This window comes from Ranitomeya variabilis, chromosome 5 (genome assembly GCF_051348905.1).
Source record: "Ranitomeya variabilis isolate aRanVar5 chromosome 5, aRanVar5.hap1, whole genome shotgun sequence".
NCBI lineage: Eukaryota > Metazoa > Chordata > Amphibia > Anura > Dendrobatidae > Ranitomeya > Ranitomeya variabilis.
This window is the reverse complement of record NC_135236.1, coordinates 175,055,786-175,071,812: the sequence shown is the minus strand read 5'-3', so window position 1 is coordinate 175,071,812 and position 16,027 is coordinate 175,055,786. Positions and strand designations below refer to the sequence as shown.

Below are 16,027 nucleotides of genomic sequence, written 5' to 3'. Positions count from 1 at the left end.
TGTGGGCTTCGGCAGTGAGCCCACATCTTTCCCGGGACAGGTCAGCTCTTTTGAACAGCTGACATGTGCCCGCAACAGCTGCGGATGGAATCGCGATCCACCCGCGACTATTAACTAGTTAAATGCCGCCGTCAAACTGACAGCGCATTTAAATTGCGCTTCCAGCCATCGGGCCGGAAATACGCGCACCACTGACACCCTTCACGTGATTGGGGCCATTGGTGCGTCAGCATGACAACCAGAGGTCTCCTTGAGACTTCGATGGTTGTCAGTGCCAGACTGCTGTGAGCGCCACCCAGTGGTCGGATCTCATAGCAACTCAGCAATTCTACTACATAGAGGTGAGCTAACCAGCGCCTCTGTAGCAGAGCTGATAAGAGTTGTGCCAGCTTCTAGTCTCCTAAGGGTATGTGCACATGTAGAATGATCCTCTGCGTATTTCTCCGCAGCAGATTTGATAAATCAGCAGAGCAAAAATTGCGCGTTTTTCCTGCGGATTTATTGCAGATTTACCGCGGTTTTTGTGCGGATTCCACTGCGGTTTTACACCTGCGGATTCCCATTATGGAGCAGGTGTAAAACCGCTGCAGATTCCGCACAAATGAATTGACATGCTGCGGAATGTAAACCGTTGCGTTTTTTTCCACAGCATGTGCACTGCGGATTGCGTTTCCCATAGGTTTACATGGTACTGTAAACGCATGGGAAACTGCTGCGGAAACGCTGCGGATCCACAGCAAAATCCGCAACGTGTGCACATAGCCCAAGGAGGCTATTCAAGCATGCCAAAAGTAAAAAAAAAAGTTTATATTTTTAAAAGGTCAAATCACCCCCCTTTCACCCCATTCAAAATAAAACAATAAAAATAAAATCAAACATACACATATTTGGTATCACCCAATCTATCAATAAAAAAAAAAGGATTAACCTGATTGTTAAATGGTGTAGTGAGAAAAAAAGTCAAAACGCCAGAATTATGGGGGTTTTTTTGTCGTCGCGACATTGCATTAAAAGGCAATAACGGGCGATCAACAGATCATATCTGCACCAAATTTGTATAATTAAAAACGTCAGCTCAGCACACAAAAAATAAGCCCTCACCCAACCCGTGATCACAAAAAATGGAGATGCTACGGGTCTCGGAAAATTGTGCATTTTTTTTTTTTTTTTTTTTAAAGCAAAGTTTGAAGATTTTTGTTTACCACTTAGATAAAAAAGCACCTAGACATGTTAGGTGTCTATGAACTCGTAACGACCTGGAGAATCATAATGGCAGGTCAGTTTTAGCATTTAGTCAACCTAGCAAAAAAGCAAAACAAAAAACAAGTGTGGGATTGCACTTTTTTTGGCAATTTCACCGCACTTGGAATATTTTTCCTGCTTTCTAGTATATGACATGGTAAAACCAATGGTGTCGTTCAAAAGTACAACTCGTCCCGCAAAAATTAAGCCCTCACATGGCCATATTGACAGAAAAAAAAGTTATGGCTCTGGGAAGGAGGGGAGCGAAAAACGAAAATGCAAAACTTAAAAAAGCTCCGGGGGTGAAGGGGTTAAGGATCTGTTATCAGGGGGAACAAGGCTTGGACAAGTTTAATTTGAAAAAAAGCTTCATCCTTCATTCATGGGGTAAAGAAGTGTCACCGGATGTGTCTACTGCCGCTTATGCTCTTCCCTATACACCACACGTCAAACTGTGGCCCTCAGGGTGATTATATTTGGCCCTCGACGATGGGGGACTATGTGTTGCCCATTATTCGGTATGGAGAACTATGTGTTGCCCATTATACTGTATAGAGGGCTATATGGGGCCCATTATTCAGTATGGAGGAGTATGTGGGGCCCATTATTCTGTATGGAGGAGTATGTGGGGCCCATTATACTGTATGGAGGAGTATGTGTAGCCCATTATACTGTATGGAGGAGTATGTGGGGCCCATTATACTATATGGAAGACTATGTGGGGATCACAGTTGGGGCATCATACTGTGATGGGTCACCATACCTTGCTGAGGGAGGTACAGTAGGGTCATCATACATGTGGAGGGTACTGTGGGGTATCATAGTGTGCTTGGGGGGCACTTTTGTTGGCCTCATACTTTATTATCTGTATTATTTACTAATTCAAGTTTTTTTTATCCTTTGTTATTACATATTTAAATTAGACTATTGGTTCATATGCTTTTTACTGCTCATTACATATTATATTATTCCAGTATGCCGCATTTGTGATTATGTGCTAATTTTATTTTAGCATCTATTAAAATGTTCGTTGTTCATGGGACAACCCCTTTAAGTTTGAAACGTTTCATCATTATATTTGATAAGGAAAAACTTCCTCAATTGTAGACATTTGTTTAAGAAATATCAAGGTTGGCCCACAAATTTGTCCAAGTTTTTCATTTTGGCCCTCTGTGTATTTGAGTTTGACATCCCTGCTCTACACATGAACAAGCTCACAGAGCTATGGCTTATCTGTGACGAGTTTAGCTGTCATTCATGGTACAGCTATCCAAAGTGAGACGAAAAAACAAACAGCTATAACACATCCTCAGCGCATGCAGAGCCCGCCTGGTTTTGGGTAACCCAACCTCAGCCTTCCTGTGGCATTATCCCAGCTGGAGACTATAGTGGAGAGAGACCGTCCTTATGGCAGAAGATGATTTTTCATGTGTCTATTTGAGACACTAAACCCCAAACTAGGAGTGGATTTAACTAGTGATGAGCGAGTATACTTGTTGCTCGGGTGATCTCCGAGTATTTTGTAGTGCTCAGAGATTTAGTTTTTGTCGACGCAGCCTGAAAACATGTGGGGGTTGCCTGTTTGTTAGGGAATCCTCACATGTATTTAGGCGGTCTAGCAGCTGCAAATCATGCAGCTACGTCGACAAAAACAATCTCCGAGCATGCCAAAATACGCAGAGATCATCTGAGCAACGAGTATACTCACTCATCACTAGATTTAACTAAATAAATAGAAAAAAAAAAAAAACCAAAAAGAGAACCTTTCCTATATAATTTTTTTTTCTTTTACAGTTGTTTCCTGACAAACAAAACAGCATAGAAAGCATCTGCATGCCTGGAATAGGTTCTGTCTCATATTGGGGTCCACCAGCTTTCACCAAGGAGTCCGTCATTCTGATGGAACAAAATAATGCTTTATCAGTAAAAAAAAAAAGACAAACTCTTCCATGTATCTGAAAATAAGAGAACCGTGCAGACTTTGGTTTTATTATTATAATTCTCAGCTACTAAAATTAAATTCTGTACAGAAAGTTCCCATCACTATCAAAAAACTCCTTTCCTTTCTGCACAACCTTCATGTTATTCGGAGCGCCACTGTTGGCTAATTCTTCCAGATCTTTGTCACTTAGTACTTCTCTGTCCCATTTCTCATCCTCTGTCCTTTCCTCCTTGTTCATGGTCTGGTCAGATTCTACCTTTGTACTTGTGGCCGGCCCACCCTGACTAGACGCAGCAGAGAAGACGCCTTGCACCAAATCTTGAGACTCCGGCGTTAGAGATTTTGTCAGATGTTCAGTCCTTAAAGCCAATTCTGAAGAGTCTGATGGTGTTGGTGGAGGCAGAAGATGGGCGGACTGGCTGATAAGCAATTGTCTTTTATTCCCCTGTAGTGGTAACAATGGCTGCGCTGGGTGTTTGGAAGAAGCCTCGAGCTGTAGCTGTTTTTTTGAGGAAACTGGAAGATTTTGGCCAAGAATTCTGAAAACAGAGGCATCTTGTTTCATTCTTCTTGCTTCATTTGGTGTAAATTTTGACTTCAGTACTTTCTTTATGGCATCGGTACTCACATTAAATCCTATAGCCAGCCGTGTCAGTGGCCATTCTTCCGGTAACTCCTGTCTCAAATATCTGTGAAAAATAAAAGTGACAAAGTACTGTAATTTCCACAGTCAACTGGACAAAACTTCAAAACCAACGTTAAAATCAGTTTACACCATGTGCCTGGTGCTACAATTTTCTACCATTGTCATGAGGCTATCATAAAAAAAGGAAATAAAAGGGCAATTTTGTTTTCATTCTGCAAAATCAGAAACGAGTAGGTGCCAATGACCTCATGGCACAGCGTCTTGTGTGGATCGGTAGTTGTTTTCCCAATGCAGGTCTATAAGACTCACATTGTGACTCTCAGTCAGGGCTCGCGCACACCAGCCTATACATCGGATGAGTGCTATGCGATGTTTTGTCGGATAGTACTCGGACCAATGACATTCAAAGGGACAATGATAATGAACGATTTTATTCACTTACAGAATCTGTGTACGAAAATAAATAAAAATCCCTGCACTTTCTCTCTGAATTCAGAAGCCACTCACCTATTCACATCTATAGGTACGTAGAAAGCATCGGACTGCACTTTGACGACATCCGAGTGCAGTCCCATTTCCACGAACTCACACAATGGAAAAGTTTCTCTCCATCTTCTCATAGGCTACGTTCACATTTGCGGTCGGCGCCGCAGCGTCGGGCGCCGCCGCATGCGTCATGCGCCCCTATATTTAACATGGGGGCGCATGGACATGCGTCGCACTTGCGTTTTGCGCCGCATGCGTCCCTGCGGCGCCCGCATCCGGGCGCAGAGGACGCAGCAAGTTGCATTTTTGCTGCGTCCAAAATCAATGAAAAAAGGACGCATGCGGCGCAAAACGCAGCGTTGTGCATGCGTTTTGCTGCGTTTTTGTTTGCGTTGTGCGTTGCGGCGCCGACGCTGCGGCGCACAACGCAAATGTGAACGTAGCCATAGTGTGCTACGATTCTCTCACCTGAGAGGATCAGATCACATTATGCTGACACTCAGATTAGTGTTATTTGATTCACATTCTCTCAGATGAAAGAATCTATCTCTGTCTGACTATATTCACTGAGAAAGCGATTTCTGCCAGATAGTGAGAACTGGAGTCACATGAAGCAAAAAAAAAAAAAAAAAGTTAACCGTCGCTGGGAAGCAGAGAAGACAGCAAATGGTAAGTAATTAATAATGCATGTTCTACCTCTTGCATGTGTATGAGGTGGTATGTATTGAGTGTATGCATAGGATTCTCTCTATCCAACTACATTACATTGATCTAAAGTCAGACAATGATCTGGCTTCAGTGGATATTGATGATTGTAATTGATTTTAATGGTCGTTATTGTTAATTTTTCCATTGTGTTAAAAAAAGAATAAAGCCTTTTTTTTTTTTTTTTTTTTAAATCTGCAACATCAAAAACTCAACCAAATATTCATCGTGGGAACAAAGCCTTAGATTCCCAAAGCTCAGTAGAGCGTGTGCCCGGTCCCAACTCTGCGGTGAGGAGTATGAAGACAGCGGCAGACACACTAATGAAGCCAATGTCAGACCATGTTCTGAGAGGTCATATGCACATCATAGAAGGAACCCCCCATGATTAAATATTGAGGACCACTCTGTGCCATACTTAAACCATCCTTGTATTACCTGGATGACCACTGCAATGCCTGACTGCCAGCAAGATCCTCACAGATTGGCAAAAGGGGGTTGTCTTTGATAAGAAGGCCCCCTGAATCATCGTCCCATCACTCACACCATAAGGCCTCATTCAGACATCCATGATTCACGCATAGGACACATACCCATTTTAGTCTATGGGGCTATTCACATCCATTTTTTTTTTTTTTGAAAACTGAAAAACAGACATCAGATTTTGTTACAGGACATTGATCATACTTGGCAACGCAAGGCCATCGGTTCAAGAAAAACAGAAAATGTGCTAATGGCATCTTAGTTGCATCTGAGCGCTGTCTGCTTTTTCACTGACTGGAGAAGCTAGAAAACCTTATATCTTCTGTTTTGGTCAAATTCATGAAATGTGACTTACCATTTCTCGCAACTCATCCCCCCTCCCCCCACGCTGTATGGTTTTTAGATGAGTTTTCAATTTGGCAAATTTTTGTGACCTTTTTTTTTTTTTTTTTTATAGAGATTTACAATTTTTGCTAAAAATTCACAAAAAGCGGCTAATGGCAAAAAAAAAAGCATTTTTTATTTTACCCCAGATTCATCTTGAGCTAAATTCTCGTGTGACATTTTGATGACTTTGGCGCAAAAAAAGGTCAGAGAATACCACAAGACAAAAAAAAAAAGAAAATGACTGATAAATGACAAATTGAGCCTCCATCTTCACTACCTACCTAATCTGCTGGATTGCGTTCCAGGTCAGACGCCTCTCGGCGGGCTCAGGAGGCTCCAGCTCCTTCTTCAGTCGTTTCAGCCGGATTGCTCTCTGATGTCTCTTCAGGGCACTGAGGGACACAAAATCAACGATAAAAAAACTGACACCAGATTTCTTCCACAGATTCCCCAGACACAAGTCAATACTGTAGGTGGAGGGACCTTCTGTGGGCGTTACAGAAGCTTTGTCCAGCACTGGGCTCCTAGAAAGACCATTTTTCAAGACTGTCTTGTACTGATAAGAATGGCCTGTGGGATGCCTGGGGCAGATTGGACAGTGTGCACTTTGGCATCATGGATTTCTCTTAAATATCCATTATGATCACTTATTATCCTTTTGTTCCATCACTGAATTATAAAGGGTCTGTCAAGTTTTGTGGGTTTTTTTTAAAGATAATAGTGCAGCCGGCGCATTCAGACATCAGGTTTTTTTACATACAAGTTCTATCCACGTTTTTCCACATGTTCATGTATTTTTGTGGACCGACTGGTTTGCATAAAATCACAGAGACATGTCAGATCTTGATCCGATCCGTACATCAAAATCACCAATGCATGTCTATGGGTCAGTGAAAATAAAAAAAAAAAAAATTGAAAAGTTCTCAGGTGCTGTCCTTTTTTTTTATGGACTGATAGGAGAAGCTTGAGAAACCTCCAGATTTTTTTTCTTGCTAGGAAACTGACCAGACTTTGATGGTAAGAACTGACACACTAACCAAACTGATCAAATAGGGGCCGCTTTCTGTGTACAAGAAATATTACTCCGATAAGACTCCGCCAAGCACAGAGCCACAGGCCGGGTTCACAATTTGCTTTTTGGTGCAGATTTTGAAACTAAAATATGCAGTGTTGCTGCATCAAAAATGCACACATTTTTCACACAAATTCATGCATTTTTAGGTCTGTTTTTTTGCTGCAGAAACGCATCGAGAATGCAAAGAAAAGCAATGCTAAGCCGGGACCTTACAGATTTCTCAAACCCTACTGAAATTCATGGGGAAAATTTGCACCAAAAAGGTGTGTTCCTGCAACAGAAACCGGCGGTTTTTCATCTGTATTGTATCCATTTATTATGCCCCCATTTGGTTTAATGAGCGATCAGAGTAATGTGAGGTCCATCAGGAAAAGGGCCCCTGTGTGGAGACCATTCTGCAGGCTGAAACTACAGCCAAGTGTGACAGTCACAGGCACACCGCCAGTCACAGGCACACCGCCAGTCACAGGCACACCGCCATACAGGCGCAGGCACACCGCCGTACAGTCACTGGCGCAGGCACACCGCCGTACAGGCGCAGGCACACCGCCGTACAGTCACAGGCGCAGGCACACCGCCGTACAGCATGAGATAGGAAGTCGGTCTTGCGCCATCTAGTGGTGCCTATAAGAACTGCCCCCAGCACGGACACACCGCAGTGAGCGCACATTATTACGCGCAGTGACAGACGCCGCTGCTGACGAAGTGCACATGTCGCCGCTCACTACCTCTTGAGCTCCTGCTCCACGTTTTCCTCCGACTCTCCGTCACTTTCCGGCTCCTGCACGTCTACAGGGAACGGATTTCCCGGATGACGGGTCCGCAAACCGCGGTAGCCCAATGGCGAGCAGTGAGAGGCACCCAGGATGCGGAGCCTCCACATTGCTGCCACCAGGGAGGCCGCCATCACGGAACATCGATTACTTCCGTCTGAGTTGCTCTGTGATCCATTGCCTGGCCCGGGCAGGCTCAGCCTGTAGAGCGCGGAGCGAGGCGGTGTGGGATCAGGGTGAGGGTGGGCTTTTCTGTGAGAATTGGGGGGGCAGTGATCAGAAGCTTTAGGAATCATGTTCAGACTTGTGTCTTACATTACAGCTTGTAATTAAAGGGGTTCACCACAGGTTATCTCCTACCTACAGAATAAGTGGTAACTTGCTGATCGGTGAGGTCTGCTGGGACCCCCATTAATTGGCAGAATGAGGCACTTTTATCTCTGCTAATATGGAGCAGCGGTGCACATGCCTGACCTGTGCGCCATTTATTGGATATGGGGCCACTGAGATCCTTGCATCATAGAGAATGAACATGACGGTGGTCGGGCATCTGGCCCGGGCCCATATAGGATGAGACCCCCCGGAGTACCAGTTCTCTGTTCTGCCAGTCGGTGCATGTGTCAGTGGTCAGACCCCCAGGTTAGCATTTACCACCTATCCTGTGGTCAGCTGATGACTTATTTTGACTGGACAAGCCCTTTAAAGGGGCCCCTCTCAGGAGGGGGACATCAGGTGTGACCTGTAGTAGAGGGCGTCTCCAATCTGAAGACAGAAGGAATGCAGACCACCCACATGGCAGTATGGCAGCTTTTACTCAGGCCTTGTGCACATGTCAGTTTTTATTTCCTGTGTTATCCATTTGGGGAGGATATACATGGAAATTAAATGGAGAGATCTGTTCACATGTCTGTATGGCATTTCTGTGTCTATGTTCCATCTAGAATAGACAGATGGAAAGGTTCGGACTGGGGTGTCTGGGGCCCACCAGGGGAATGGACTCTAGGGGCTCACCCTAAAGCTATATGCAAAGGGGGCGTGGACTGGCTATGGAGGAGTGAGGACACACTTCACCTCAGCTCTCTTCTCCGGGCTGAGAATCAGCCGATTGTGAACTCCCTGGGGCGTTTTGCTCAGAACATGAGCTGTAGGAGAAAGGGGAGATGAGCCTGCAGCAGATCCAAGAGCCTCTCATCCAGCAACAGAGGCATACAGAACTTTCTTCTGGGAACCCCGGCCAGCAAGGGTTGCAAAAACATGGCCACCGCCCCCTCCAGCTATGCAGATGCCTTGGGGCTACAGGAGAGCGAGGTGAGAGCAAGATCTTGTACAGACGTCAGCACCCATACCATCACTCAGTGCTGCAGGAGTTCAAACAAGGAGGTCGTCTAAGGCTCCTTTCACACTTCAGTTGTTTGGCATCAGTCAGCTCCGACATCGTGACGGATTGACGGATCCGTCACAATTGTTGAGAAAACGGTTCTAACGGATCCGTTTTTGTGACGGATCAGTTAACACTGTTCCGTCAAAAAAACGGATCCGTTGTAACCGTTTTTTGACGGATCCGTTTTTTAAAAAGGGAGGCTCTCAATGTGATTGGCTACTGGAAACTACTGGAAAACTATATATACAGTGTATTTACACCACATCTTTGAAAGGTTTTAGAGAAAGTCGCAAAGATGGAAGGGGTGCTGGCGAATATTGTGAAGATATGTGCGGATTTTACTTTTGAGGCAAATCGGTTGGCAGTCATCGTTCGAGACAAGGAGGAAGAAAGACTGCGCATCCTGCGGCAGCGGCGGAAGAGAAGGCTGTGGCTCTATCCTATCACAGCCCAACGCATGACCCGTGGTGTTTATTCAACACTTTACATTGAATTGAGGGAAAACCCTCAGAAATTCTTCAGCTATGTGAGAATGAAAGCAGAAAATTTTGAAATTTTGTTGGGCCATGTGGAAGACTCTATACGGAGACGAGACACCCAGATGCGCTTCTCCATATCACCAGCGGAGCGTCTCATGGTGACTATTCGGTAAGTTTTTATTTTTTTTAAATGATTCTCATCCATCAGACTTATAACTGTAATGTTGTTTTTTTAAATTTTTATTAATTATTGTCTTTTCCTTTTGTTAACAGATTCCTTGCAACTGGAGAGTCGTTCTCATCCCTACATTTCCAGTTCAGGCTTGGGATATCCACAATCTCAGTCCAGTAGCAGTCTCCAGAATGCAGGACAATTTTGCAGACTACTTCATGTCTCAAGGATCAGTTGACTGGCAGTACGAAATGGTGTAAAAAAAAATTTTTTTCACACTTGTAAATATACCATGTTTTTTGTTTTGTTACAAAACCTTTGGACTTTAACCTCACAGTATTGTATGTTTTGAACCGGTACCTCTTTACACATTTTCTACTGTTACTTTTACCATAACCTTGGTGGTTTTAATACAGATTAAAAAAAAAAAAAGAGAAAGACAATAAAATTGTTTTTAAACCAAAAAAAGTTTTATTTATTTACAAGTTCTCATAATTTGGGGTGGAGATAGTAGCGGAGGGGCTGACAGGGCGGGCCACGTCGATAGGGGGGGACAGGACATCACGGGGAGGAAGAGAAGTGGAATGGGTGGTGAAAACATGAGGTTGGGAAGGGAGTTGAGGTACAGATGTGGACTGTGGGAGGTATGTTGAAGGTGTTGGTGGGAACGGTGAAGTTAAAGGGGAAGAATGGAAAGGGGAAGGTAGGTACTGGGAAATACTGAGGGGGGAAGGAAGGAATGGCGAAGGAGTAGAAGTAGGATGGACGGGAGGATAGACGGCGGCTTGAGAGGGGAAAGGTGTTGAAACATGAAGGGCAGGTGGAGGGGCTTGGGACATCGCCTGGGCTAGAGCAGTGTGGCAGCCTTGCATCACATGCATCTGCAGGTCAGGAGTTAGATTTTCCATGTGCCTGGTGACCGACTGAAAAGAACAGTGTCTTGGTGACTGGTTTGCATCTGAATGCATCCTATCCAGACGACTGCTGAGTTCAAGTATGCTTTTGTTAAGCATACTGTACCCAGCAGATGTTTGCTCACCCAAAAGCTTGATGGCATTCTGGAAGGGTGCATTCTGATGCAAAAACTCAGGCGCATAGCTCCTTTCCTGACCTCTCTGGCGCTGCCGTCCTGACCCCAAAGGTGGTCTAGATGTTGCGGCAGTGGCAGAGGGGTGGGGTAAAGGGAACTCTAACTCATCACCTGCAGCTTCAAGTGACGAAGTCCAGCCTGCTGCTCCAGCGCTGGTGGATGGGGCCGAGGGATCACACAAAAGGGAAGGTACAGATACAGAGGGGTCGACGTGGTCCCCGGTGGCAGACTCCTGAGAGATCGCTCCAGAGGGGTGCAACTCTGATGCAGGCTCCCAAGTGCTGCAGACAGTGCTGTTAAAGAAGAAAAAAAATAGTATCTTGATATTACAATTGCCCTTGCTGCCAAAAAAAATAGAAGGTTACACATTTTAACAGTTTGACTGAAAACATGTGGTGTTGAATATTTACCTTCTGCTCAGCAGAGTCGACCGGAGGAACGACAGGGCTCTTACATATTTATACCTGCTCCTGCATCCTCTATCCTCTTGATCCACTCGGGGGCCTGCATCTCCTTGTTAAACTCCCTCTTGAAGCGATCCCTGAGTGACCGCCACCGCACGATAACCCTGTTACCTGGAAAGATAAAGCAAAAATTGGTTACTATACAACACATTAAATCATGCTAACCTAAGTTAATGAAGTGTGAATACTTACGCGCTAGATCCTGGGCCCCAGCGTCGAGTTCCTCCCAGTTATCCAGAACAGCACAGCACACTTCCTCCCATAGCCGTCGGGTGACGAACTGGTCAGCATGGCGGCGGTCCGACATGTTCCACAGCGGCTCCCGACTTTGGATCGCTTGAATGAGGGTGTCTACATCAATGCCCTCCTCTTCCTCAGACTGTTCGGGAGCACGCTGTGAAGCCTTAACAAAAAAATAAGAATAAAAAGGCAAAGATTATACCACATGAATTTTACAGTTTACTAAACACCAAACCAAAAAGGAACTTACTCTTCGGTGACCACCGCGATTAGCATTCCGACGACTATGGGAGGTGCTCTGAGGAACTCTACGTCGAGCCTCGGATTGTGAAGACTAATAAAAAAAGTAAATAAATTATGTGCTTGGATGGAGGCATATGTACTGTGTGTGGGCTGTGCTGAATGTTTGTGTTGGGTGTAGTGTGTTTTATGTGAGGATCTGTCTCTGCAAAACTTACACTATGCGCTCCCGCTCCTCTCATTTCTCCACCCTGCCCGTCTCCTTCTGGAAGCCCCTCTGCTTCAGCTTCCTGTGAAAACAGAATAAATATATATAGGGTTCAAAAACATATGTTACCAGAGATGTACCAAAAAAAAATTATGAAGAAAAAAAAATCACCTCAGGTAGCTGACGATGTGAGGGGGGGCTTTCAGAAGACATTATGGTCCTGTGTCTGTCTTGGGTCCTTGCTGCGTCTGTCTTGGGTCCTTGCTGCATCTGTCTTGGGTCCCTAAGAATCTGCAAGTATAAAGAGAGTTCTAAGCTACTATACAAAAGGATAGATGCTGCTTTCGGGACTTTATACTTACATCTGTTTTCCAAACTTGGGGGGCCTGGCTGCGTCTGTCTTGGGTCCTTGCTGCGTTTCTCTTGGGTCCCTTGCTTGGTTCCTCTAAGAATCTTCCAATGTAAACACAGTTTTAATTAGAATGATTATGTATTGGTATGCCAACATACATTTTGATTCCCCACAAAAAAATTATTACACAAAAAAAAAAAAAAAATTGTGTTAACTGTTACCTTCAAACTTGATATGCTTGATGCACAAGCTGCAAAACCCTCCACCTCCTGTTTCCCCCCCAAATTCCTTGAAAGCAACACCAAAACTACAAAGTCGATATGCACCATGCGCATGTTGGTAAACCTACCCCACCCCCTCCTCCAGACGCAATTTCAACCTTATAAAAAATTTCCCTCATTCAAAGTTAAAATACCAATACCCAAAAATGATAATTATGGTTACCCTACAGTTACTATTTTCTAAAACCAGATAACATCTTCTATACCAAAGGTTTGCATTCCGCATTTGTATATAGAACCTCAAACACCTTTATTGAATGTAGACCCAGTTTTAAATTTATCTTGAAATCATACTACGGACAGTTTTGTGGAAATTTTTATTACAATTTTTTTTTTTTTTTTTTTTGGAAACTAGGAGCTACACTGCTCTTTATTTTAAATACCAGTACAGTATGTTAATGTATGAAAAATAACAAAAATGCAGAACACACATCACACGGCATTTATACACACACCACACACATGTCACAGCACAGCCATTCAAAATACCAGCACAGTATGAAAAAAAAACATGCAAGGCGGGCACACACAGACACACACACACACACTGGCAGAACTCATGCTGGATGGCAGTACTCACATGGCAGTCTCTGGCAGGGTCTTGCTGGCTGCTAGCAGGGTCTGTCTTGCTGGCAGGGTCTGTCTTGCTGGCAGGGTCTGTCTTGCTGGCAGGGTCTCTCTTGCTGGCAGGGTCTCTCTTGCTGGCAGGGTCTGTGTTCTCTCTTGATGGCACATTGAGGAATGAGGCCCACCTGTCCTGTTTATATAGTTTTGGGGTTTTCTGGGCAAAGTATCTACTTTTTGGAGCATGCTCAATTGAAAAAAACGGATTGGGGCGACGGATCCGCCAAATGACGGTTCGCGACGGATCCGTTGCCCATAGACACCCATTCTATGAAATGGCGGTCGTGATGGATCCGTCGCGAACCGCCAATTAGGCGTAGACAAAAAACGTTACAATGTCCGTCAATGTCTAGACAACGTCCGCCAAATTTCGACGGATCCATCGCATGGCGGATGGAACGGACAACCATCCGCCACAATCCGTCGCTAATGCAAGTCTATGGGAAAATAGCGGATCCGCCAAAAAAAAAATGGCGGATCCGCTATTTGAGGAAAATGGCGGTTTCTGACTGACGCCAAACAACTGAAGTGTGAAAGAGGCCTAAGCAGCCTGTGAGCACAGCACAGGGGGATGGGCTGCTGTCTCCCTTCACCATGAATGATGACCAGGACTGGCACAGCACAGACATGGACGCACAAGGTACACTGATGGCAGCTGGTCATTCTAGCCAGACTCAGACATGGCATGCAGAATCTGGGTGGGGGTTAACCCTTGATGAGACCCAGAGGCAGAAAAGGTGTTCTGAGGAACTGCCTCCCCCCTCACTTTCACCAGGGTGCTCTACAATCCCCAACGGTGCAGCAGGAGCTAATTTCCCTTTGGAGGAGACTGCTGCTTCTGCTCATCCCAGGGGAGGGGACACACATTCCTCTGCCATACAAGCCTCAGGAGTTGTAGCAGAGCTGACTCAGCTACGAACCAGGCTAAGGCCGGTTTCACACGTCAGTGATTCCGGTACCTGAGGTGTCAGTTTTCTCACGTACCGGAGACACTGACACACGTAGACACATTAAAATCAATGTGTCTCTGCACATGTCAGCGTGTTTTCATGGACTGTGTGTCCGTTTGAAAAACACGGAGACATGTCAGTGTTCATGGGAGCGCACGGATCACATGGACCCATTAAAGTCAATGGGTCCGTGTAAAATACGTACCGCACATGGATGCTGTCCATGTGCCGTCCGTGTGTCGTGCAGGAGACAGCGCTACATAAGCGCTGTCCCCCCAACGTGGTGCTGAAGCCGCCATTCATTTCTTCTCTCCAGCAGCGTTCGCTGGAGAGAAGAAATGAAAAATTGTTGTTTGTTTTTTTTGCGGTAGAAATAAAGATCTTTGTCACCACCCCCTGTGCGCCCGACCGCTGGAAAGAAAATACTCACCCGGCTCCCTCGAAGCTTCCTCTCCGCGTCTCCCATAGGGGTGGAGCCGCATATTTATCACTGTAATGGACGGCACCAGTTGACCGCTCATACAGGAGATGCTGCGGCGCGGAGAGGACGCTTCGAGGGAGCCGGGTGAGTATTTTCTTTCCAGCGGTCGGGCGCACAGGGGGTGGGAGGGGGTTGGTGACAAAGATCTTTATTTCTACCGCAAAAAACCCCAAAAAACAATGATTTTTCATTCTCTCCAGCGAACGCTGCTGGAGAGAAGAAATGAATGGCGGCTTCAGCACCCAAAGCAGGGGACAGTGCTTACTGTAGCGCTGTCTCCTGCACGGTCCGTGTGGTACCCAGTCGGCACACGGCTGCCGCACGTGTGCCACACTGATGTGCCACGTGAGCTCACGGATAACTCCGGTACCGGAATTATCTGGACGTGTGGGACAGGCCTAACAGCTATTCCTACAAGAGAGGACATGGAGACATACATAACACGGCTGGAGCAGGCTTGCAGGTCAGAATTGAATACTCTGCGCACTTAAGTTAAACAAGTAGATACTTGGGTCCAGGACCATACTAACAGAATCCAAGATATTGAAAGGAAGATGCTTTCTCATCAGAAGTCACTAGACATATACTCCAGCCAGCTTCACTACCTGATAGAAGCCCAGGAAGATGCAGAAAACAGGGGAAGGTGCAATAATCTGAGGATACGGGGTCTACCTGAGTCAGTAGAATCTAAAGATCTTTCTCACACATTGCAATGCATTTTCAACAGAATTCTGGGTGAGCCTCCAGAGAAGGAGATTGAATTGGACAGAGCTCATAGAGCACTTGGCCCCAGAGCATCTGACCCAGACCGTCCACGGGACGTGATATGCCGCATTCATCACTATGTACAAAAAGAAGCCATCCTGCAGAGGCTCAGAGATGGATCCTCTGCTCTATTCCAAGGATCAAAGATTCTAATCCTACCGGACCTGTCCCGACTTACTTTGCAAAAAAGAAGAGCATTGAGACCTCTCTTGGATTTGCTTAGAGATCATAACTTGCCGTATAGCTGGGGGTTTCCATTCCGTTTGCAGGTCCGTCATGCGGGCCGCATGCATATCCTCAGGTCCCCATCGGACATTGCATCATTTACATCAACCTTGAACCTCCCTCGGATTGAAATTTTGGACTGGCCTACTATTCCAGTGGAGGCCTTTGGGGGGGTTAAACCAACGTCTGCCGAGGGCCACTCAAGGCTGGGGCAGGAGGGGGCGGGAATATTTCCCTCCTCCTTGAGATCTGTGGTCTGGGGATGATTTCCTTTCAAAATTAATGCACTATTCTGATATGCAATAATATGTGTCCATGTTTTGCTTTCAGATACTG

The 16,027-nt window shown here is 45.4% G+C and overlaps 2 protein-coding genes across 3 annotated transcripts; one reads left to right on the top strand and one right to left on the bottom strand.

Moving 5' to 3' along the window:
* Window positions 1-3,194: 3,194 nt before the first annotated feature.
* On the bottom strand, window positions 3,195-8,294 carry NGRN (neugrin, neurite outgrowth associated). Of its 2 annotated transcripts, none has more exons than XM_077263544.1 (3): window positions 7,695-8,294; window positions 6,173-6,283; window positions 3,195-3,873 (listed from the first exon to the last, which is right to left on the bottom strand). In XM_077263544.1, the coding sequence occupies exons 1-3, from the start codon at window positions 8,033-8,035 to the stop codon at window positions 3,258-3,260; spliced, it is 1,068 nt and encodes a 355-aa protein (XP_077119659.1). In that variant the 5' UTR covers window positions 8,036-8,294; the 3' UTR covers window positions 3,195-3,257. The 2 variants fall into 2 exon arrangements, with proteins under 2 accessions (XP_077119659.1, XP_077119660.1); XM_077263545.1 differs by lacking the exon at window positions 7,695-8,294 and adding an exon at window positions 7,550-7,570.
* Window positions 8,295-9,308: 1,014 nt separating this feature from the next.
* LOC143775419 (uncharacterized) lies at window positions 9,309-10,190 on the top strand. The gene is made up of 2 exons (XM_077263543.1): window positions 9,309-9,768; window positions 9,873-10,190. Exons 1-2 carry the CDS (start codon window positions 9,416-9,418, stop codon window positions 9,949-9,951), a joined length of 432 nt encoding a protein of 143 aa, XP_077119658.1. The 5' UTR covers window positions 9,309-9,415; the 3' UTR covers window positions 9,952-10,190.
* Window positions 10,191-16,027: the final 5,837 nt, after the last annotated feature.

Excerpts from the sequence above, each read along its gene's own strand:
- NGRN (XM_077263544.1), bottom strand. The coding sequence starts at position 8,035 with ATGATTCCTAAAGCTTCTGATCACTGCCCCCCCAATTCTCACAGAAAA. Across the intron at positions 6,284-7,694 it reads GTGGAGCAGGAGCTCAAGAG|TGCCCTGAAGAGACATCAGA; the intron begins GTAGTGAGCGGC and ends TGTGTCCCTCAG. Across the intron at positions 3,874-6,172 it reads AACGCAATCCAGCAGATTAG|ATATTTGAGACAGGAGTTAC; the intron begins GTAGGTAGTGAA and ends TATTTTTCACAG.
- LOC143775419 (XM_077263543.1), top strand. The coding sequence starts at position 9,416 with ATGGAAGGGGTGCTGGCGAATATTGTGAAGATATGTGCGGATTTTACT. Across the intron at positions 9,769-9,872 it reads CGTCTCATGGTGACTATTCG|ATTCCTTGCAACTGGAGAGT; the intron begins GTAAGTTTTTAT and ends TTTTGTTAACAG.